Genomic DNA, 22731 nt, shown 5'->3' with positions numbered 1-22731 from the left:
ACATGGCTGACAAAACACAATAGTTCAATTCACACCAGTGCAACCATTCAAAGAGTCTGAATGATCAAGCTGGGAGAGAAGAGCCTACTGCAGAAAAGGAAGTGAAACAGGATGTCAGCATAATGGAAGATGGCAGCATTCAAGGCCGCATGGCTCCAAATGTTGGATCCATGTTGAAGATCAAGAATGAATACTTTCGAGTGGTGCTGGCAGAAAGCCTCTGCACATTCATCATGATGGTAAGAGCTTGTTTCTTTTGTAGGAGTTGACTGTTGTTTAATAGAGGCTAATTCACTTTCAATGCATTGTTGGTTTGAACTGAATGAGTGTTTTACTGATGATTTGATCTATTGTCGGTGTTCATTCATTCATAGTGTTTTCAGTTGATGACTGTGTGCTTGTCATTGTTTTGATGTGTATAATATGGCCAAAGCTTGGAGTATAAGACTGAACGGGTCAGACCATGTGCTATAAGTGCTATTTTTAGAAAGATTTGCTTGACATACTCTTTCCATTATTGTCACTGTGACTCTGTCAAATTCTATATTGGCAAGTTTGAGTACCAGTGGTGGAAAGAGTACTGAAATCTTATACTCAAGTAAAAATACCATTCCTAGCACAAAAATGTAGCGCATGTAGAGTAAACGTACCTCTAAACGTACCAAAGTATGAGTAAAAAGTAGCCCTTTTAAAAGTGCTCCAGAGTAGTGAGTATTACGCTGTGGAAGGTTGATATGTTTACTTGCAATTTGTGTGAAAACGTAACATTCTGTAGTGCATTTAGTTGTTGTTTAAGGCCATTTGGTGATTTCAGTCATCATACAGTAAACAAACATCCATCATATTCTCAACAGTGACATGCAGTCTCAACAGTCTCAAGATTTTAGACATCGTCTTGGACACGTTTAATGCTTCCAAACAGTTTGATCCGTTTTTTAACAGCGCAATGTCTTGAATTTGTTCAGTATGATGGGATTTTTACATTTTATATATGATATTATCTTATTATTTTTTTTATTTGTGATTTGATTGGATAGAGTCACAGGACTGATTTTAAATGTACTCAAGGGAAAGTAAAAGTACACCTTTTAAAAACGACTTAAATGACAATTCCTGAGAAAAACTAGTCAATTACAGTAATTTGGGTCTCTGCAATTTAATTTACACCACTTTTTTTCTTGCTATAATTTAAATAAAACCAGCAGTGTTTTTTTGTTATTCATTCGTTGATTTATTCATCCGCTTTTCGGGGCCGGGTCGCGGGGGCAGCAGTCTTAGGAGAGAACCCCAGAATTCCCTCTCCCCAGACACTTCCTCCAGCTCCTCTGGGGGATCCTGAGGCATTCCCAGGCCAGCCGAGAGACATAATCCCTCCAGCAATACTTGAACTCCTCCACCTGGGGTAAGGACTTTCCTCAAACCTGGAGATGGCAAACCACCTTTTTCCGGTGGAGCACCATGGCCTTAGACTTGGAGGTGCTGACTCTCATCCCAGCCATCACACTTCAGAGTAAACTGCCCCAGTGCATGCTTAAGGTCCATGTTCGATTAAGCCAACAGAACAACAACATCTGCGAATAACAGAGATGAAATCCTGTGGTCCCCGAACCGGACCCCCTCCAGCCTAAGGCTGTGCATAGAAATTCTGTCCATAAAAATTATGAATAGTGGAGTAAAAGTACCGATACATCAGTAAAAATGTAATCAAGGGAAAGTAAAAGTATTTTCATGTTTTGAAAACTACTTAATAAATTACAATTCCTGAGAAAAACCACTCAATTACAGTAATTTGAGTATCTGTAATTTGTTACTTTACACAACTGCCGACTACTTGATATTGAAAGCTCAAGAAAATGCAGAAAATCTTGAGTAAAATATTAGCAAAAAAAAGAAAGTGTTTTTTATGGGAAGAAAAAATAATTAAGGTAAATTACTGTAATTTATTGTGCTGGTTATTTTACAGTATTTTCTGCCAACTTCGCTGCTGAATTTTTATAGTATACAGTACACACACACATCCTTTACATATTAATGATGTGTGTGATGTACTGTATGGCAGTGTATTTATGCAGTGTGTATTTATATGAAAACATTCTACTACATGCAACAGTATTAAAATACTTAAAAAATTTTTTTAAAAAATGGGTTAGTTAGGTACAAAAATGGTTTCTGCCTTATTGAAATCAGTACAAGTATAGCTAACCAGCCTGATCTCATGAGAAAATGTAAGTATTTTATGTTTTATCAGTTTAGTGGCTAATTCGTACGAGTTCATTCGTACGAAATTGTACGATTTTAAAAAGGAGGCGTGGCACCTAACCCCACCCCTAAACCCAACCGTCATTGGGGGATGAGCAAATCGTACTAAATCTTACGAATAAGATCGTACGAATTCATACGAATTAGCCACTAAATCAAAAAGTTACGAATTGCCGTGAGATTGTGTTGAGCTAACACTAAAACCAACATTTCATATATATCTATCATTTATTTTCTGATGTACCAGGGTAGGTTTTTCTTTAATAACTGCCCTGTAAAAAATCTTGCTGCCTAAATTTTTTTAGTTTTATTTTAGTCTTTTTTAGTCATCTCAACTCAACATCAGTCAAACTGACTGAAAATTCAATTCAATTCAATTCACCTTTATTTGTATAGCGCTTATACAATGTAGATTGTGTCAAAGCAGCTTCACATAAAAGGTCACAGTAAATAGGAACAGTGTAGTTCAGTTTGTAGTGTTTAAGTTCAGTTCAGTTGAGTTCAGTTCAGTGTGGTTTATAATCACTACTGAGAGTCCAAATATTGAAGGGCAAATCCAACGATGCGCAGCATCGATGCGCAAATCTGAAGTTAAACTTCGTATAACTAAAAATGTTTAGTTGGAACCTGATCAACGGATTAAAATTAGTTAAAGAAACCTAAAAACATTTGTTATTATGATTTTTTGTCATAATTCAATTTTCTTTTCCATCAGTAATCCCCTTCATACAGCAATACCGGTAAATTGCTTTAAACATTTCCGCAGTTAAATACATTTTTATTTTTAAAAAGGGCCTGTTCACATTATATTTTCACTGCAATTTACAGACAGTTTCTCAGGAAATTCATTCATTTTCTTTTCAGCTTAGTCCCTTTATTAATCTGGGGGTCGCCACAGCGGATCGAACCACCAACTTATCCAGCATATGTTTTACGCAGCGGATGCCCTACCAGCTGCAACCCATCACTGGGAAACATCCACTGGGAAACAACTCATTTACACACATATACTACGGACAATTTAGCCTACCCAATTCACCTGTACCGCATGTCTTTGGACTGTGGGGGAAACCGGAGCACCACACGCGATCATGGGGGGTACATGCAAACTCCACACAGAAATGCCAACTGACCCAGCCGAGGCTCGAACCAGTGACCTTCTTGCTGTGAGGTGATTGTGCCACCCACTGTGCCACCCACTGTGCCACCCTTGTATGGGTGTAAGGGACTAATATTAAAGTATAATTAAATTACATGCCTTTTATTAAATACTGTGTGTGTGTGTGTATGTGTGTATATATAAAACAAGATATTTATAAATAACAAGATATTTATGATATTCTATCATTATTTAAATTCTCTGACAGTCCATTTTTGTTTTCCAGGTGTTTGGCCTTGGCACTGTAGCACAAGTGGTCACAGGAGATGGTTATTTTGGTGAATATCTCAGCATTAATATAGGCTTTGGGCTGGCAGTGGCTATGGGTGTACATGTTGGTGGAAAAGTGTCAGGTGAGACTCTCTAGATTGATTAGCTCAGTGCTGTTTTCAATGCTAATACGATATGTTTTACTAAAGACTTCAATTGGAGAAAGCATAACACTCAAGATGATAAAGATACTCCACCTTCTTAATTTATAAAAGCCAATCATTCATTAATAAAGTCATCACACCACTGCGGCTGCCATTTTGAAACTCTGGCTGTTATATAAACAAGCAGCATACACCAATTCGCACTCATGACTGAAAAAAAATAAGCTTTTTAATGCTATTTAAACACTGTTGTCATTAGATTTAACTTGTGTACTAAAATACGAAGTTTATTTGTAAGCTTTACGGATGGTGTTGGAGAGCTTACTGCATTTAAAGAGATAGGAGATGCTAGAGAAATATTTCAAAGATGGCCGCCGAATGAAATGACTTGTTTTAAGTGGACTCTACTCAATACAGGAGCTCATATGAATGGAGCTGTTTCGTTCACAATGTGTGTGTTTGGCCGACTGCGCTGGAAGATGCTGCCGCTTTATATTTTTGCTCAGTTTCTAGGATCTTTCCTTGCCGCCGGGACCATTTTTTCCCTTTATTATGGTGAGTAAATACTAATAAGTTGTTTTTAGTGTTGGAGTAGGTCAAATCAATTGCCACAAGGTTTCTATGCTAGCATTTGTCCTGCTTTTTATAGATGCCATAAATCATTACTGTGGGGGTAATTTGACTGTGACCGGACCCAAAGCAACAGCTGGGATTTTCGCTACATATCCAGCACCCTATATCTCAGTCTACACCGGATTCTTTGACCAGGTATTTCTGAATGAGTATAAATGCTCTGAAATAGTGGTTTGGTCATTTATGTTTTTTTTTTCAGCACAGCAGGAGGGAAAATAAATATACATTCACTTTTCTTTTTCCTTTTTTAAAAAAAAAATCTGTTACTAAATATACTGTAGCGCTGTCTGTAAATAAATTCATTAAAACATCAACTATAAGGAAGCCAGGCTAGGCTACAAATAATGACTAAGCTGTAAAAAAATTGAATGACAAAAACACAACAAATATTTTTAGTTGCTTTAGTTTAAACCTGATTAATGTATTAAAATGTTAGTTATACTTGCAAATATAAATGCGTTAAGTTTAACGTAATGTTTTTAGTCAGTCTGAACGCGCTCTCTCCGGCAATTTTCCTTCTGCGTTCACACAGTGCAGCATTCTGGCAAATTACTAGTAAAATTACAACTTCTCTTTCAGGACAATTGCCGGAACGAATTTACCGTTATTTTCAAAAAGGGCCTGTTCACACATGATACCAGATTCTGGAAAAGTCTGCATGTGTGAAAGGAGCTAATTGGGTTACCGGTATTTCCCAAAATATCTTCTTTTGTCTGACATCATCCCTGTTACACTGAATTTCATTGATGTAAATGTGAAATATCCCGGTGGTACTCCTAAGTGAATACAATCTAAAGTTAATGTCCTGTTGTTTTTCTTAATTTTTTTAAAATCAAATTATAGAGATCAACCAACTACTGAAGTGGATCCACAGAGGGATTAATTTTCACTGCTTGTTTCTTACTCAATGTAATTTTAAAATAGAAAAAGGTTTTTGTAATTGGGCGTCAGTTTTTTTGAAGTTCTAGCCTGAGGTGTTTCAGGTACTGGAATGGCAATTGTGTATATTCCATCACCAAAAGAATCTTTGAGACCGAGCACAAGTTGTTCTGCAGAGTCAATTTGTCACATTAAAAAAATGTCATGAGAACAACAAACAGTGTGTTAAGCAAAAAGATTGCTGGTTCGAGTCCCGGCTGGGCAGTTGGCATTTCTGTGTGGAGTTTGCATGTTCTCCCTGTGTTGGCGTGGGTTTCTGGTTTCCTCCACAATCCAAAGATGTGCGCTATAGGTGAATTGGATGAACTAAATTGGTCATAGTGTGTGTGTGAATGCAAGTTTATGGGTGTTTCCCAGTACTGGGTTGCAGCTAAAAGGGCATCTGCTGCGTAAAACATATGCTGGAATAGTTGGTGGTTCATTCTGCTGTGTCGACCCCTTTTTATTTATATATATATATATATATATATATATATATATATATATATAAGGAACTAAGCCAATGGAAAATGAATGGATGAATTTGTATACTCATTGGTACATTACCTACTATTATTATGGGGTGGGTTTTTATATCTATATCATGTGTTTTTTGTTTGTTTATTTATTTGTATGTATGTATGTATGTATGTGTGTGTGTATATATATATATATTTATTTATTTACGTAAATCCAAGGTTTATTACTCATGAATATTCAAATATTTTACATCACTTTTGCTCTGCAAAAAAACAAAGCAAAAAAAAAACAAACAAGCTAGTAATCACGTCATTCATCAGCATAGAATCATTTCAACAATTATAAATATCGAAAACATGTCACAGTTTGTACACTCAAAATATGCCCTCATGCCATTCCACTTAGTCCTTGGCCCATGACTGAACCTGTTGGACGACAGGTTGCATCCTCCTTTATAGTCTTCCTCTTTGTATCTCTGTATAAGTGCGAGCTGATGATGATGATGATAATATATGAGAAATAAACAGTTGAAAATGAAACCGAATATCAACTCAAAAGTTGAATGCAAACATAAACTGTAGGATTCACTTCGTTTTCACAATAATTTCTGAATTTTATTAGATTTTATTTTTCTTCGATTCCTTGCTGAAATAATTTTCAAAGTGGTTTTATTTCAATCTGTCGCATTGTGACAAATCATAAAGTGTTATTTTTCTTTTAATTCCTTATAAAATGAACAGCATATGAAAGATGAAACTGAGTTTTAAAAAAGCTAAGCTTCTACACTGAAAAACTCACCAGTCAACTTTATCAAATGAGATGTAGTTAACTCAAAATTGACTGAAAGGAGTTTTGAACTCCGTGTTGAAGGTAATGAGTTAATTAAATACCTCATTACTTCAACTTAAATGGATTAAGTTCACAGTACTCCTATTGATTAGTTTTTTTAAACTTAAATGTAATCGGTTTCCTCAAACGGTTTGAGTTGCCTTAACTTATTGGGTTTTACAGCACTCAGTTGGTTTGAGTTCTCTTCATTGATTGGTATTTACTGTGCTCCTATTGCTTCTTTTACTCAAATGGATTAAGTTTACAGTACTCATTTAGATTAGCTTTTGAACTTTAAATTGTTTGTTGCAATCGGTTTCAAACAGTTTGAGTTACCTTAACTTTAGGTTTTACAGTGTAGTGGCGATTGGACAAAACGTACTATAAAATGTCTTGGGAAGTTTATGCATTCAAGCGTAAACTAAAAGATCATTCTTGGTATAAAAAAAAAACTAAGGTCACATTTTATTTTGGGGATCAAACTGATTCTGATAAGCCCAATAGTCCAGTCTGCCATTTGGTAACTGTATTTTAAAAAGTAAAAAAAAAAAAAACAGTAAAAAAAAAAAAATGATATGGCTAACTTTTAGTGCTTTATGCAAAGTCATGTGGATTAAGGCAATAATTTATACAAAAAATTTATAGTTCTATTTTGCTAATAATCTGTACACTACCTGACAAAAATTTGTCGTCAATCCCAGTTGTAAAAGCAACAAATAATAACTTGACTTCTTGTTGATCATTTGGAAGTGGCAGAAGGTTGATTTTTTTTTCAGATGAATTATCTGTTGAACCACCCCAATCAACACATACTGCAGAAGACCTATTGGAGCCCACATGAACCCAAGATTCTCACCTAGAAATCAGTCAAGTTTGGTGAAGAAAAATCATGGTTTGGGGTTACATTCAGTATGGGGGCGTGCGAGAGATCTGCAGAGTGGATGGCAACATCAACAGCCTGAGGTATCAAGACATTTGTGCTGCCATTACATTACAAACCACAGGAGAGGGCAAATTCTTCAGCATCCACATCAAAGGTCAAGGTGCTCCAGGATTGGCCAGCCCAGTCACCAGATATGAACATTGAGTATGTCTGGGGTAAGAGGGAGGAGACACCAAAGATGAATCCAGAGAATCTTGATGGACTCGTCCTGCAAGAACGCTTTCTTTGTCATTCCAGATGACTTTATTAATAAGTTATTTGAGTCATTGCAGAGATGTATGGATGTAGTCCTCCAAGCTCATGGGAGTCATACACAATATTAATTCTTTTTCTCTATACTGTACATTATTTCTGTTAAGTGACAAGACTTTTGTCTAAGCAAAGTCAGACCTTACTGTCCTAACTAGAGGCCTTTGCCTTTCATATAAGCCACTTCTGATACCAAATGATCAACTAGAAGTCAAGTTATCATTTGTTGTTCCTAAAACTTGGTTAGGCAAGTGCTTTTACACTCTTATGAATATTGTTCAGCCATACCCAACTTTAAAGGGAGATATTATAAAATCTCTTGTGATTTTAGAATTTGTATTTTCATTAAATTTGTAATATTTAAAACTCAAAATTAAAAAAAAAACATTTAACACAAAGGGGTTAAAAGAACACAGTATTTGTTTCATGAATACCGAATCAAGCATGTGAAAGCTTTCAGTACAGATGATAAACAAGTCTTGCCCATGCCAAGGAAGAGGAGTTTTACAATCTAAGGTAATGTTTGTGACAGGTTGCAGGCACAGGCCTGCTGTTGTTGTGTCTGATGGCTCTGTCAGACCAAAAGAACCAGCCGCTGGTGTCTGGAAGTGAAGCTGTCGGTGTGGGGCTTCTGGTGATGCTCATCGGCGTCTCTATGGGGAGCAACAGCGGCTACGCCATCAATCCCACACGGGACCTAGGGCCACGGCTCTTCACACTCATGGCAGGATGGGGCACAGAGGTTTTCAGGTGAATAAATATCCAATAGGGGTGACGCAGTGGCACAGTAGGTAGTGCTGTCGCCTCACAGCAAGAAGGTCGCTGGTTCGAGCCTCGGCTTGTTCAGTTGGCATTTCTGTGTGGAGTGTGCGTGTTCTCCCTGCATTCGTGTGGGTGTCCTCTGGGTGCTCCGGTTTCCCCCACAGTCCAAAGACATGCGGTATAGGTGAATTGGGTAAGCTAAATTGTTCGAAGTGTATGGATGTTTCCCAGAGGTGGGTTGCAGCTGGAAAGGCATCCGTTGTGTAAAACATATGCTGGTTAAATTGGCGGTTCATTCCGCTGTGGCGACTCCGGATTGATAAAGGGACTGAGCCGAAAAGAAAATGAATGAATGAATGAATGAATGAATGAATATCAAATAAAACCATTTTACATAATTATTTTAAATTATTTTGACATGTTTTAAAAAACCTAAATACCAATAATGATAGTAATAATTATTTACAATTATTAAATTTTAATTATTGTTAAATTGCTGAATTTCTCTTCAATTGTAAATTGCTTTGGACAGAAGTGTCTGCTAAATGACTAAATGTAAAACCAAAAATGTGAAATAATAAATTACTGTTATTATTTATTTTATAAATATATATATATATATATATATATATATACACACACACACACACACACAAGTAAATTTATTTACTCACACATTTGTTAAAGATAATGTTTTTAATAATGTCAAGTACAGTATGACATAATGAGATGAAATATAACTGAAGTGTCGTTTCAACTTCACAGGGCAGGCAATGGCTGGTGGTGGGTACCCTTGGTTGCTCCTTTTATTGGTGGAGTTTTAGGGGCTTTAATCTACAAAGCACTAGTAGAACTACACCATCCTGATCTTAAGAGCATTACAACACGGCCAGCAGAAGATCCTGAATGCATTCCTCTGGACAAGTGCAAGAACGGCAGTATAGAGATACCCGTGTGAGACCCGTTCCCAGGTACAAACCAAATAAATGGTGGAGGAAGCAATCAAGTAAAGTGAAATTTCCACTGGGAAAAGCTGGGATATTCAGAGGCTATAAAACATGTTGTCGAATTGTGCATTTCTCAGTGGAGGATGTAGAACAGGGGTGTCTAAACTGGGCTGGTGTCCTGCATAGTTTAGCTTCAGCTTTCTTTAACACACCTGCCTGGAAGTTTCTAGCATACCTAGAAAGAGCTTGATTAACTGGTTCAGGTGTGTCTGTTTGTTTGGAGTTGGAACCAAACTTTGCAGGACACCGGCCCTCCAGGATTGAGTTTAGGCACCCCTGATATAGAAAAAGACTATAGAAACACAAAGGTGGTCAACATGAATAGGGAAAAGTGCAATACACTCGGCCTAGAGAAGGAAGTCCTGCCTTCCCACCAGAATAACCTACACTCAAAAAAATTACTCTTGCTGCTTGTTCAAACTGCTTATTTAATGAGTTAAACCAACATAATCCTTATGTTTTTTGGGGGATAACTTAATCGTTTTTACAAATCTAGGTGGATTAAACATAACAATTAAAAAAAAGTTAACCAATTTGTGTTAGGACAACTTGAAGGAATTGTATGGGACCCAGCATTTTTTTTTAGTGTATAGACCATTTTGAGAGATGTAAACAATAATAACGGTGTTAATGTAGTTCCTGTATTAGATTTTTAATTTGCATAGCTTCCAAGAATCCAAAAAGCTCCACGTATTGATAAATAATCCTATGGCAGGTGTTTTATCATTTCTTCTATGGTTATGAAATAGTTTGACAAGCAGGAAATGTTCATGGGCCAATGACATCACCACATTGAAATACTCTATAGTTAATCTTTACAGACGGGTGGATTTTCAGCAGAGGAGCTGAACAAACTCGTCATTTGACAACTGTGTGCCTGTGCTGCATCTGAAAGCAGAAATGCCAGATAGACTTAAACACAACATCCTATCACACATCGTGTCTTTCCAGTGATGTCCACCAGTCTTTCCTCCAGCTTCTGTTTCTTTTCTGCTAGTGTTTGGAACGGCGTCCTCTGAAACAGCCGAAAAGAAGCTTAGAGTGGTGAAAGACAATATTATTTCATGCATAATCACTGATGCAAACTGAATTAAAAAATGTAATCAGAGCCTTAGCAACAAAACATTTGAGATTCTGTAGCTGGTTTGAAATATATATTTGAACCCTTCTGAATTGTTTAAATGGACTACCATTTTGTTATGTTCGGCGCTGTTTTTGCCCCATTGACTTCCATTATAACAACATTTTTTGATTGCAAAGCCATGACACCAAATAATCATGTGTTCTTGGTTGTCTGTGTTTTTCCCTGTTGGGAAGAGATAGAACTTTTCATTTTTAATTTCGATCATCAGTTGACACCATTAAACCTTTAGATTTAAAGCCTGTGCAAATAAAGTTTCTGACTTTTATATGGAGTTCTATGGAGTAAAACAACAAATTACAGACACTGTAAAAAGGTCATTTCCTGCCACTAGAGTTTTCTGACAGGGTATTCCAGTGTCATTGAGTGTCAGAATGTTGTGGGACTGCTGTACAGGAGTTATTATTAGGGATTATAGATGACGAAATTTTGCCTTTTTTATTTTAGCGTTTTTCTTTTAAGCATGACTGTAAAACAAGAACGTGGTTATGAATGTATTAAAACATGCTAGTTTGTTGTAAAAATTTGTGATAATGACAAAAAAAAAAAAAAAAAAAAAACTACTTTGTGGATCTCCTTACTTCCGGGTGCAGCGATACTGCCGTTGTGGCTGGTGTATTCTGGGAAATTTTCGTACCCCTTGGTTTCGAGTGTGGTCATAAAAAATCTCAATTCGAAGGGCTATCTACCCTTTTCCCCTTAGCCCTACACCTTCAAGCTAAAGAGAATTGGGACACGCCTACCCCTTCACGGGAGAACGTGTAAAATGAGGGGTAGGAGCAGGGGCGTTGCTAGACATAAAGCTCTACTGGGGCACGTACCCCATTCCCTCGCCGCCCACCCCAACCCCCCCCTCAAAAAAAAAAAAAAAAAAAAAAAAAAATATATATATATATATATATATAAATACACTATATATATAAATACACTATATATATATAAATACACTATATATATAAATACACTATATATATATATATATATATATATATATATACACATATGTATATTATAGTTACTATAAATAAAAGTATTCTTATAATTATACAATTATTCTTCAAAATAATCTTAAATGTAACTGGAAAACAATGTTAAGATAAATGGAGTGTTCTGCTGAGATCATTTAAGAAATTACTTTTGCATAAATATTAATTTTTTTATTGAAATTCTATTGACAATTCAATAAAATACAAAAAAAAGATGTTTTATAGAATTATCTGTCGTCTTAGACTTGACACATGGGGGAGAATTAGGTTTGTTAAGTCTTACCTCCCTGACTCGTCATCCCTCCTTTTTGCTTCATACAAAAAATCTATGGGGAGGCATGCTTAGTAAGATCACCATCATATTGTTTATACTTTAGTTTTGTCCACTTGCAAAACAAAAAAGGCTGTTATGCCGGTTTTACAACGCATGAGCGGCGCGTAACAAGCAGGTAGCCTGCTTTTTTGGCGCTTATGTTTACTACCGGGACTCTCAGAAGAAGAGCTGCGCGTGCGAGGAGATGCGTCAATTTGCTTTTTGATTAAACACATTGCTTTCACCAGCGTTGGTTCGGTTGCACATAGAGAATATTGTCTTTATTTCGGAATTACCACTCTTAATAAATACACTTGCATATGAAGTAAATCATATCTCAATGCATTTACTGGGGCACTGGAGATTTTTACTGGGGCACGTGCCCCAGTGAATTGGGTCTAGCGACGCCCCTGGGTAGGAGTAAGGGAAGGGGACTAAGGGCTAGAATTGGGATTGGGCCTTACTGTTCTGGGCCTTACGATGTTCTGAGAGCTGAGCTGCTTATTTTTTATTTTCTCTAATATGTTAAGGTATATGCTCAAGGGTCTCTCTCACACACGCGCACTATATAACTATATAATTTTAAGCCAGAACCTAAGCTTTTTTTTTCAACAGGGAAAAACGGCAACAATCAAGAATGCATGATCATATGGTGTCATGACTCCGCAATCAAAAAATGTCATTATAATAGAAGACAATGGAGCAAACATAACGAAAATCTTCTGAAAACATAAAAGCTAATTTTCCTAGAGTGTATTGTTTAATTTTTGAAAACTTTCAAAGCATTCTCCCAAAATATGTATCAAAATAAGAATTGTCACCAAAAATTATTCAAATTCGCAGAGAAACAGAGAACATTGTTGCCAAATTAAGACTCAAAATCACCCCAGAGTGGATGAAAACAACCCGAACAGCACATAAGGGTTAATTAGAGGTTCAGCTATCAGTTTGGGAGATTTTAGGATTCCCCTATTCATTTAAATAGGACTTGGATGAGATGCCCGGAGGGGTTGCAAAAATGGCCGCCTAATGAACAGATTTTCCTTAAAGGAGACTTTGTTTGGTGTTACTACTTCTAAAGGAATAAGCTACTGAAGAATCTCAATTTTGTCCATCGTCTTTAATAAATATTGTACACGCACGTACAGACATACAGACTTAAGGGCATCGACTGATAAGCCTAAGTGAATCTAAATGGCTAGCGAGAGGCAAAAGACGAGTTCACATTACATTGTTTATATTCATCGTTTGGCTACACTATGTCTCCCGGAGAGCCCTTGTCCTTTAGCTGTGCCTGCACCGCTTGCTGGCACCTGTGTTGGCTGCTTCTTTTTTGGAGTGGGTGGCTTGGCTTTGCCACGAAATGCCTTTGTTGGGTCCAGTTTGTTCAGAAAAGGCTCACTGGATGTATCGAGATGGGGGTCACTGTGAAACGTCAGGGGCTGGTAAAGAGCGGCCCATTGCTGCATCAAAAAAAAATGGAGGATTTAGGGATTAGGTTTGATTACATAGTGAAACTTGAACATACACTACTGTTGAATAACACTCCTTTATGAATGAAATGAAGATATCTTTTAAAGGATGAATTAGAAATACATTTTATTCTTGTGAAAATCTATATTGTTGTTAGCACTACATTGTGAAGTACATTCTACAGTTCAGCAGTAATATATTTCTTCAAGTTAAACCAGATGTTTATTGTTCATGGTGATTGTTCATAAATTGCTTCACACTCTGTGTTCATAATGATGAAACAATCGTTTTCAAGAGCACCATGAAGCAGGTTTTCATTCAGGATGTCTTTGTACATTGCTGCATTCATCTTTCCCTCTATCCTGATTAGTCTTCCAGTTCCTGCTGCTGAAAAACATCCCTACAGCATGACGCTGCCGCCACCATGCTTTAGTGTAGAGATGGTATTAGCCTGGTGATGACCAATGCCTGGTTTTCTCCAAACGTAACGCCTGGCATTCACTCCAAAGAGTTCAATTTTAGTCTCATCAGACCAGAGAATTTGTTTCTTATGGTCTGAGAGTCCTTCAGATGCCTTTTGGCAAATTCCAGCTGTGGAGTGGCTTCTGTCTGGCCACTCTACTATACAGGCCTGATTGGCGGATTGCTGCACAGATGGTTGTCCTTCTGTAAGGTTCCCCTCTCTCCACAGAAGAACACTGGAGCTCAGACAGAGTGACCATCGGGTTATTGATCACCTCCCTGACTAAGGCCCTTCTCCCCCGATCACTCAGCTTGGATGGCCGGCCAGCTCTAGGAAGAGTCCTGGTGGTTCCAAACATCTTCCATTTACAGATGATGGAGGCCACTGTGCTCAACTTTTAAAGCAGCAGAAATTTTTCTGCAACCTTCCCCAGCCTTGTGCCTCGAGATAATCCTGTCTCGGAGGTCTACAGACAATTCCTTTGTCTTCATGCTTTGTTTGTGCTTTGACATGCAGTGTCAACCCTGGGACCTTATATAGACAGGTGCATGCCTTTTCAAATCATGTTCAATCAACTGAGTTTACCACAGGTGAACTCCAATTAAGCTGCTGAAATATCTTAAGAATGATCAGTGGAAACAGATTGTCGGCATTCAGAATGTCGGCACTTCACGTCAAAAGCTGTGATTACTTTTGTACATGTGATTTTTCAGGTTTTGTATTTGTAATAAATTTGCAACAATTTCAAAAAATCACTTTTTTCCACATTGTCATTATGGGGTATTGTGTGTAGAATTTTAAGGAAATGAATTAATTTAATCCATTTTGTAATAAGGCTGTAACAAAAATACGTGGAAAAAGTGAAGCGCCATGAATACTTTCCGGATGCACTGTATGCACTACAGTAAAAGCTATAGTAAAACATGCCCTTCAAAATGGTTACATCGCGTTTGTTATTTATAAGTATTTTCATTATTTTGTAAATTGATTTCCACTTTAATGTAATCTTGACAGACTGCTTCACTTCCACTTTAATCAATATGGCTGACTAATTAGGTGAATGGCTGTTCTTCTGATTAATTCATCCACAATATGCCTGCCAAATTCAGTGACATTTTGTGTTGTACAGTAAATAAATAAATAATAATTCTGATTGGATTCCGGGATTCTGATGAGATGGATGTGAATAAATAATGCTGACCTTAGCTTGTGGGCTGGGGCCATACGAAGTGAAATTATATTGCCACTCTGGCAGCCCCAGATGAGTGATCATAAGCCGGTAGTAGGCAGTGAAAGAGGGGGTAAGATAGTGCCAGAAAAGTGATCGGTCCAAGAACCACACCTCACACTGCTGGGCCATTACACCTACAGCAAACACACACAGCCAGATGGTAGATTAAAATCATATGAACCTTTTTGTATGCTATCTTTTTAGATTAAGCGTGGGATGCATAATCACCTGGAGAGCAGCTCTTGTAAACAAGGCAAGCTTTGCCATTACCATTGCAGGAGTCTAGCTCAAAGATGCGACTGCGCAAATCAAAATGAGGCTTTTCTGGGCCGTCTGATCGTAAAGATAGAACAAAGGTACAATAAAAAAATTGTACATGGGTAAATGACAAATAGTTATTTTTTATTAAACTGTGTCATAAAAATGTCCTATGGTGTGACATAGCACAAATGAACAAAAATAACTCTTGATATAATAATATATAAATGGCATGAGAGTGATTTATTTTGATATAGTGCTATTTGTTTCATATAAAATTATGATTTTTTTCTCCATGATTTTTGAGACTTGTTGGACATTGTCAATAAATAAGAGGTTGCACCAAAGGACAACACAATTTTATAGTCGGGGTTTTTAAAAAGATAAATATGTCAACAATTATGAGAAAAAAAATTTAACAGGTGCACATCATAGGCTTCATGGGGGGCTTCAGTCACATGATTTTGAATGGGGTCCTTTAGCTAATTAAAGTTTTCAGTGGAAAAGCTGGTGTAAAATGAGCATTTAGTGTCACCAGAGGACATGGTTTTCAGTGACAATGTAAGAAATATATGGATGAAAAAGAATGATTGAAATTTACTAAAAATTAGGTCTGAAGTATTTATAAATAATTTAAGACTTTTTAATTTATAAGAGCTGTCATTAGTTGAACTATGCTTGAGACAGTCACACCACTGGACGCTTTTATTTTGCATTTTAAATGATGACAATGCTTATTAAATTAAATTTTGTCCTGTGTGACAGTGAAAATGCAACATCACATCAACAACCCATATATACAACTCATGTACTAATTTACTGAACTAAAACAAATGCAACAAAAATGCTACACTCTAAGAAACAATTAAAGATGTAATAATATCTCACCGTCTATGTCATCGTCAAAGTCAAGATCAGCTAAGGTTGGTGCATTGGGGAGGCAATATACATTTGACTGAATCAGAGGGCGTAATTGAGCAACGTTGTTGATCATCATGCAACCCACTGGAACTACTTCATCTGTAAAACACAAAACATTCATTTTTAGAGTAAAAGCTTATGGAATCACAAAATTATGAGTGAGGAAACGCTGATCAGGTTATAGGGCTAAATTTAGGCTTCGCTATAGTTTATTCAAACCATGATGGATGATTGACAAAAGATGACTACTGACGTTCTTCCTTGCAACTGTGAGAATAAACCTCATAATTTGGATTTTATGGGATACAAAGTAATAGAGCTGCGAGTTGAAATCTCAAAAATCCAAGAAAAAATCTTTTTGTAAGATATAAACTTAGAATTTTAAAGCAAAACCTATAAACTCACAATTGCAAAATTAAAGTTGAAATTCTGAAAGACAATTCTGAGAATAAACGTTACAACAGTGCCATGTATAATCTGAATTGTCTGACAAACAAAAAAAATTATCCAAGGAAGCCTATAAACTTGCAATTGTAAGGGGGAAAAGTCAGAACTGTGAGATGCAAATTCAGAATTCTACTAATTAAAGGCCCAATTGCAAGAAATACCATCTGAATTGTAAAATAAAGTCGCAATTTCTTTTTTTAGACAACAAACAAAATCCATCACACACATATACATTTTGGTTTAATAAAAATATATTGATAATATTAAAATAAAATACAAATAAATATGAAGTAAAAGATATTTTACTTTTATGTATAAAAGAAAAGAAAAAAAATATTTAAAAAATAATAAGGAAAAGTTTTACATTAAATGTTCTATTCTAAAACTTCTATGAGCCATTGTTTAAAGGTTGGAGGAAAAATTTCCTTTCATTTGAGCAATTTTAGCCTTCTAGCCAAAGGCATAGCAAAGCCAATCACATTTATCTAACTTTCATTAAAATATACAATTTAATGTTGAGGGAAAAATGGAAAAGAAAATGCTATAAACTCACTGCAAATCTAAACAAATGTAGAATTATATGTAAATTCAAAAATCTTGAGAAAAAAAGTTAGAATTTTAAGAAAGCATATAAGCTGTGATTTTATTATTTTAATTATTTTGAGATGTTTAAGAGAAAAACAAAATTGTACTCATTATTTTCACACCTTCAAATATTTTCAAAACTTTTTCTTCTGAACACCAAAGAGGATATTATAACAGGGTGTCCACGGGGTCTTAAAAGCCTTAAAATGTCTTAAATTTCAAAAACAAAATTAAGCCTTAAAACGTCTTAATGTCACTGAAATATTGTCTTGTATGTCTTAAATCATATTAAACAGGTTTAAATTTTCCTTTGTTTATGTAAAGCTACCCAATCGATCCAACATCAACAATATATCTCAATACAACCTTTAGCAAAACTCTATTATTTTATTTATTGTTTATTTGACATGGACATCACAATTACACTGGACAAACCAAATGCATTTGTTTAAGTGTTTTAGCAGACTTACTAATTCTCAACACCTGTCCAAGGGAGGCTTGATATAAATTTAAATAAAATAAATACATATACACAACATCGTAATTCTGTACATAAAATCACTATGCGGCAAAAGCAATAAAGCAGTTTTTTTTAAGTAGAATTTTTTTTTTGCATGTGTACAACTAGCGTCTGCTTGATTTGATGCATTATTTAAAATATGTGACTAAAAATTACTAATTAGAATTTGTTTCTTGATGAAGCAAGTAATTTTTTTTCTGCTGGGCTATTAAAAAAACTCGCAAGCGTTTAACCTTATTTAAGTCTGAAATGTCATTCTTGATTGTCTCAAAAAGTCTTAATTTTGACTTGGTGAAGCCTGCAGAAACCCTGTATAAAGAATGTTGGTAACCGGCAACTATTAAATTCCATAGAAAGAGAAAAAATGAAGTTGGTAGCTCCCAACATTCTTCAAAATATCTTTTCGTCAAACTTAAATAGGATTGTAAGAAGTGAAGAGCGGGCAAATTACAGAATTTTCATTTTTTGAATGAAATATCCCTATAACCTAAAGACGTGTGATATGTACTTGGAATTGAGAGAGTTTTTGTCTGTGTGTGTGGCAGAAACAAGCTTCCATATTCAAATGATGTTTAGGCTGCTCACTTTCCAGCTTGGAGTTCCAGGCAAGCATGAAGCCATCTGTTGTGAGATAGAAATCTCGGAGATCTTCCGGCAAAGCGCAGTTGTTTTTCTGGAGAACAAAAAGGCAAAAACAGCTGATGTACACATACCGTACTCTCGTCAGATCTCTGGTTTGAAATTATTCACTGTGATAAAAAAGTACCTCCATACCTGCTCCCAGGAGAGAAGGCATCGCTTTTCTGCGGGGGCTTTCTCTACAAACCGTACATCCAGCACACCTGGGAGACTCTCTATCAGATGGAATATAAGCCAAAGAATAATCAGATCACTGTTATTGTCATATCACCAGCAGCACATGTGATAAATGAACATATTAGGTACTGCCTCCACATGTGCAAAATACAATGACATACTTTACAAAGACTATATATTATTGAATCAGTCATCTACACTTCAATAACTGTCTGGTTTAGCTCAGCTACCAAATCTAACTTCCAAAGACTACATCGAATAGTTCAGAGTGCTGAGCGAATCACTGGTACAACCCTCCCTACTCTCTAAGAACTGTACTTATTCAGAGTGAGCAGAAGGGCTGCCAAAATCACTCTGGACCCCTCACACCCAGCACACTGCCTCTTTGAACTTTTACCTTCTGGTCGAGGCTACAGAGCACTGTGTATCAAAAAAGCTCCACACAGAATCGGTTTCTTCCCTTAGGCAATCCATCTCATGAACACTTGATGAAAGTAATTGTGAAACAAACATTACTACTTGCTATACACATATACACTTATTTATTTAACAACATACTTTACATGCCAAATTGCACATAACGGCTGCACATGATATAACGTTGAATATAGTAATATACCTGTACATACACTTGTCAATTAGCATTCACTGCTTACTTCTGTTTCTGAAATATATTTATTATCTGTTTTTGTCCTGTCTCTATAATTCTGTTGCACTGTAGAAGCTCTCTCACGAAAACAAACTCCTCGTATGTGTGAACATACCTGGCAATAAAGCTCTTTCTGATTCTGATATACATTTATAAATACATATATTTATACATATCTATAATATACATACGGTGAGACCAGTGTTTCCCCAATCTTGTTACGGGAGGCACACCACCAGTACATATTTTGGATGTCTCCCTTATCTGACCCATTCATTTGAGTTTTTGGAGTCTCTTCTAATGTTCTGATAAGTTGATTCGGGTGTTTTTAAATAGGAAGAGGTTAAAAATGTGTACTGTTGGTGTGCCTTTAGGAACAGGGTTGGGAAACACTAATCGAGACTAGGGGTTCCCAAACTTTTCAGCTCATAAAATAACAATGCAAGTGACTTGCGACCCCAAAATTCCTCGGAGGTGGTTTTAAATATACAAACATTGTGCACACAATAAGGCCTATATATAACCATGAGCATATTGACAACACAAAAAAGTGCAACAGTCTAACAACCATATCATTTTTATAGTCATTTATTAATTTAATATTAACCTCATCTAATGAGACTGGTGGGCACAATGTTTTCAGCACAAGTCTATTCTTGGTTTAATATTGGAGACCGCCACTCAGAGATCATGTTCAGCTGTGGCCTGTATTTATTTTAAATGTATTTGATTCCCATAAAGGTGTCAGAAAAGCCTAAACGAAATGCCTGACGCTATTGCTGTGTTGTTAATCTAACATAAACACACAATCCTATTAAAAAACTAATTGAAAGGCTGATGGCTTTTCATTTGCATGTTGTTGTTTATTATGTAGCTAATAATAACTATTTTTTATCTTCTGTGGGTTATGGATAAAATAGGGTAATTCTAATAGTTTAATAAAATTTATTTGACTTTTGGAAATCATCAGGCGACCCCCATTGTCCTGCAACCCCCACTTTAGAAACCAATGGTCTAGACCAGAGATCACCAAACTTGTTCCTGGTTTTGGAGTCTCTTCTAATGTTCTGATGAGTTGATTCAGGTGTTTGATTAGGAAGAGGTTGAAAATGTGTACTGTTGGTGTGCCTTCAGGAACAGGGTTGGGAAACACTGGTCTTGACAATAAATGTAAGGTAAGGTAAGACTTTTCTGTACATTATTAAATAATACACTTTTATGCATATGCAAAAACATTAAATAAATCACCAAATAAAAAAATAACAACATATATTTGGGCCTTTAATTGTCCTGATTTGCATTAGTGCTTTAAAAGCAGTCCAACAAGCAAATATTAATATTAATCCATCCCATAAACTGCTTTATTGGTTTTAGCTGATAATCTGGACATGTTAGCTAGTCGCTACCACACCAAAGGACAACAAATCTTAATTTAATAGTGGTTCCAAAAAAGTTAAAGATGTCAAAAGGTCCAGTGTTTCCCAACCCTGTTCCTGGAGGCACACCAACAGTATATATTTTGGATGTCTCCCTTATCTGACCCAATCATTTGAGGTTTTGGAGTCTCTTCTAATGTTCTGATGAGTTAATTTAGGTGTGTTTGATCAGGAAGAGGTTGAAAATGTGTACTGTTGGTGTGCCTTTAGGAACAGGGTTGGGAAAGACAATAAATGTCTATATAAATAATGTCTAGACAATAAATGTAAGGCACACACAAGTAGTATGCAAGATTCTGAAGACATTTCTGTGCATTATTAAATGATACACATTTACACATATCAAATCATCATTAAGTACACATCAAATCAATCACTAAATAAAAAAATAACATATATTTGGGCACTGACAATTGACCTAATTGCATTAATGCTTTGAAAGCAATGCAACAAGCAAATATTAATAATAATCCATCCCATAAACTACTTTATTTCTTTAGCTGGTAATCTGGACTTGTTCACTAGTTTTAACCATAGACTGTAAAAGGTTTAACCCCTAAATTGTAGCATAAACCAGAGTAGCACAGAAAAGCAGAAAACATTATCATTTAATGTAGCAGATATTATACTACGACAAGCATTCACTCACCCAGAACTCGAGTGATACCGAGGGTGAGTCTATCTACAAACCCCTTGTACGTCTTGTCATCTTTTATCTCCTCCATTCCCCCTAAAACGAATAAAAAGCACCTATATACTTCTATGCCATTGACTCGATTGCTGCATAGTCAGTCACACCGACGGATGCTGAGGTTACCAAGCACGCAGAACCAAAACATTATGGCTCTGCACAATCCTATTGGGTGAGACAATGAGAGACAGTTGATTTGACCAATAGTATTTTGGATGAGCTGATGTAGCGAGTGAGTGCCATCCAATCACGTTCAACAGTGGTGAAAAGGAGGAGGGGCTTCTACATGTAATCTGGAAGTGGCGGTTGTTTCAGTATGGCGTCTGTTGCTGAGGGCGCAAATGGCAACGAGTTTTACTGGATTAATGATAGTATCCTTATATTTATTGGTATTTATTTTGTGACCAGTTTGTTTAAATGTTAATGTGGCTTTGGTTTAGTAAGTAGAAATGCCAATTGTGGTCACTGGTCAGTGGGAATGAGAGAGGGGAGGCTAATAATAGCGTATTAGCGGATTTTCGTTGTCAGCTTAACCGAACTCTTGTTGTTGTACACAGCTGCTTTTGTTTAATGAACTGAAGTTTAAATGCACTTTATGAATGATTTTTAGTTTTGTTGTGGGAATGATGCATGTTGTGTACGAGTAACAGGTCAACTTCACTGTAATGTAGCATTACTACAGTTCTACAATAAAGTCTTATTGAGGTAAAGTTGGTTTTATTTTCGCACATTCGTTCAGTGACAACTTGCAGTGACATCCTACCTATATCGTTTACCACGGTACTTTGAATATTTGAACTGATATGACATCTAAATATGACTTCAAAACAACATTAGCACCAATTGATTGTGAACACAGTTGTACTTTGATAGTCATTGGCAGCTAATATGTCTGGTCTATTAGGACTTTGCAAAGAATATTTATGTGAAATTATTTTATTAAGGAGAAAGTCTGAATGTGTGAATAAAAACCGATTTTAGCTCAATTAAAAGCTTTAATGTTACAGTTGATATCGTGTAATTTTCCCTTTTTATGGTGGGCTTTTTTCCTGTTGTGCTTTCTTTGACTTGGATAGAATCAGATGAGGAACCACCTGTGGATCCTTTTAGAGGTGAGACTTTGATTTTTGTATGTTTTGAAATTTAAGGTTGTTGCTTTTGAATGTTTAAAAGTGTCCTATTTATCATT

General features: G+C 36.2%; 3 protein-coding genes across 5 annotated transcripts in view; 2 read left to right on the top strand and 1 right to left on the bottom strand.

Annotated features, from left to right (window-relative positions):
• Window positions 1-9599, top strand: aqp7 (aquaporin 7). Its single transcript, XM_056446513.1, has 6 exons — window positions 1-239; window positions 3645-3771; window positions 4210-4347; window positions 4442-4560; window positions 8376-8593; window positions 9371-9599. The coding sequence occupies exons 1-6, from the start codon at window positions 123-125 to the stop codon at window positions 9561-9563; spliced, it is 912 nt and encodes a 303-aa protein (XP_056302488.1). The 5' UTR covers window positions 1-122; the 3' UTR covers window positions 9564-9599.
• Window positions 9600-13280: 3681 nt separating this feature from the next.
• tpgs2 (tubulin polyglutamylase complex subunit 2) lies at window positions 13281-21657 on the bottom strand. The gene is made up of 7 exons (XM_056447149.1): window positions 21501-21657; window positions 18725-18804; window positions 18536-18623; window positions 16366-16497; window positions 15448-15552; window positions 15190-15353; window positions 13281-13515 (listed from the first exon to the last, which is right to left on the bottom strand). The coding sequence occupies exons 1-7, from the start codon at window positions 21574-21576 to the stop codon at window positions 13294-13296; spliced, it is 867 nt and encodes a 288-aa protein (XP_056303124.1). The 5' UTR covers window positions 21577-21657; the 3' UTR covers window positions 13281-13293.
• A 182-nt stretch (window positions 21658-21839) lies between these two features.
• The window catches only part of kiaa1328 (KIAA1328 ortholog), a 38397-nt gene continuing 37505 nt past the window's right edge, over window positions 21840-22731 (top strand). For 2 of the 3 annotated variants that reach the window (XM_056446768.1, XM_056446766.1), the window contains exons 1-2: window positions 21840-21913; window positions 22619-22654. In XM_056446768.1, the coding sequence (XP_056302743.1) occupies window positions 21859-21913; window positions 22619-22654 (91 nt within the window). In that variant the 5' untranslated portion in view covers window positions 21840-21858. The remainder of the gene's footprint in view (window positions 21914-22618; window positions 22655-22731) is intronic. The other variant, XM_056446767.1, reaches the window with a different exon arrangement.

The sequence above is a fragment of the Danio aesculapii genome, chromosome 21 (genome assembly GCF_903798145.1).
Source record: "Danio aesculapii chromosome 21, fDanAes4.1, whole genome shotgun sequence".
Lineage (NCBI taxonomy): Eukaryota > Metazoa > Chordata > Actinopteri > Cypriniformes > Danionidae > Danio > Danio aesculapii.
Note: the sequence above shows the minus strand (reverse complement) of the source record. Positions and strands in the feature narration are given on the sequence as shown.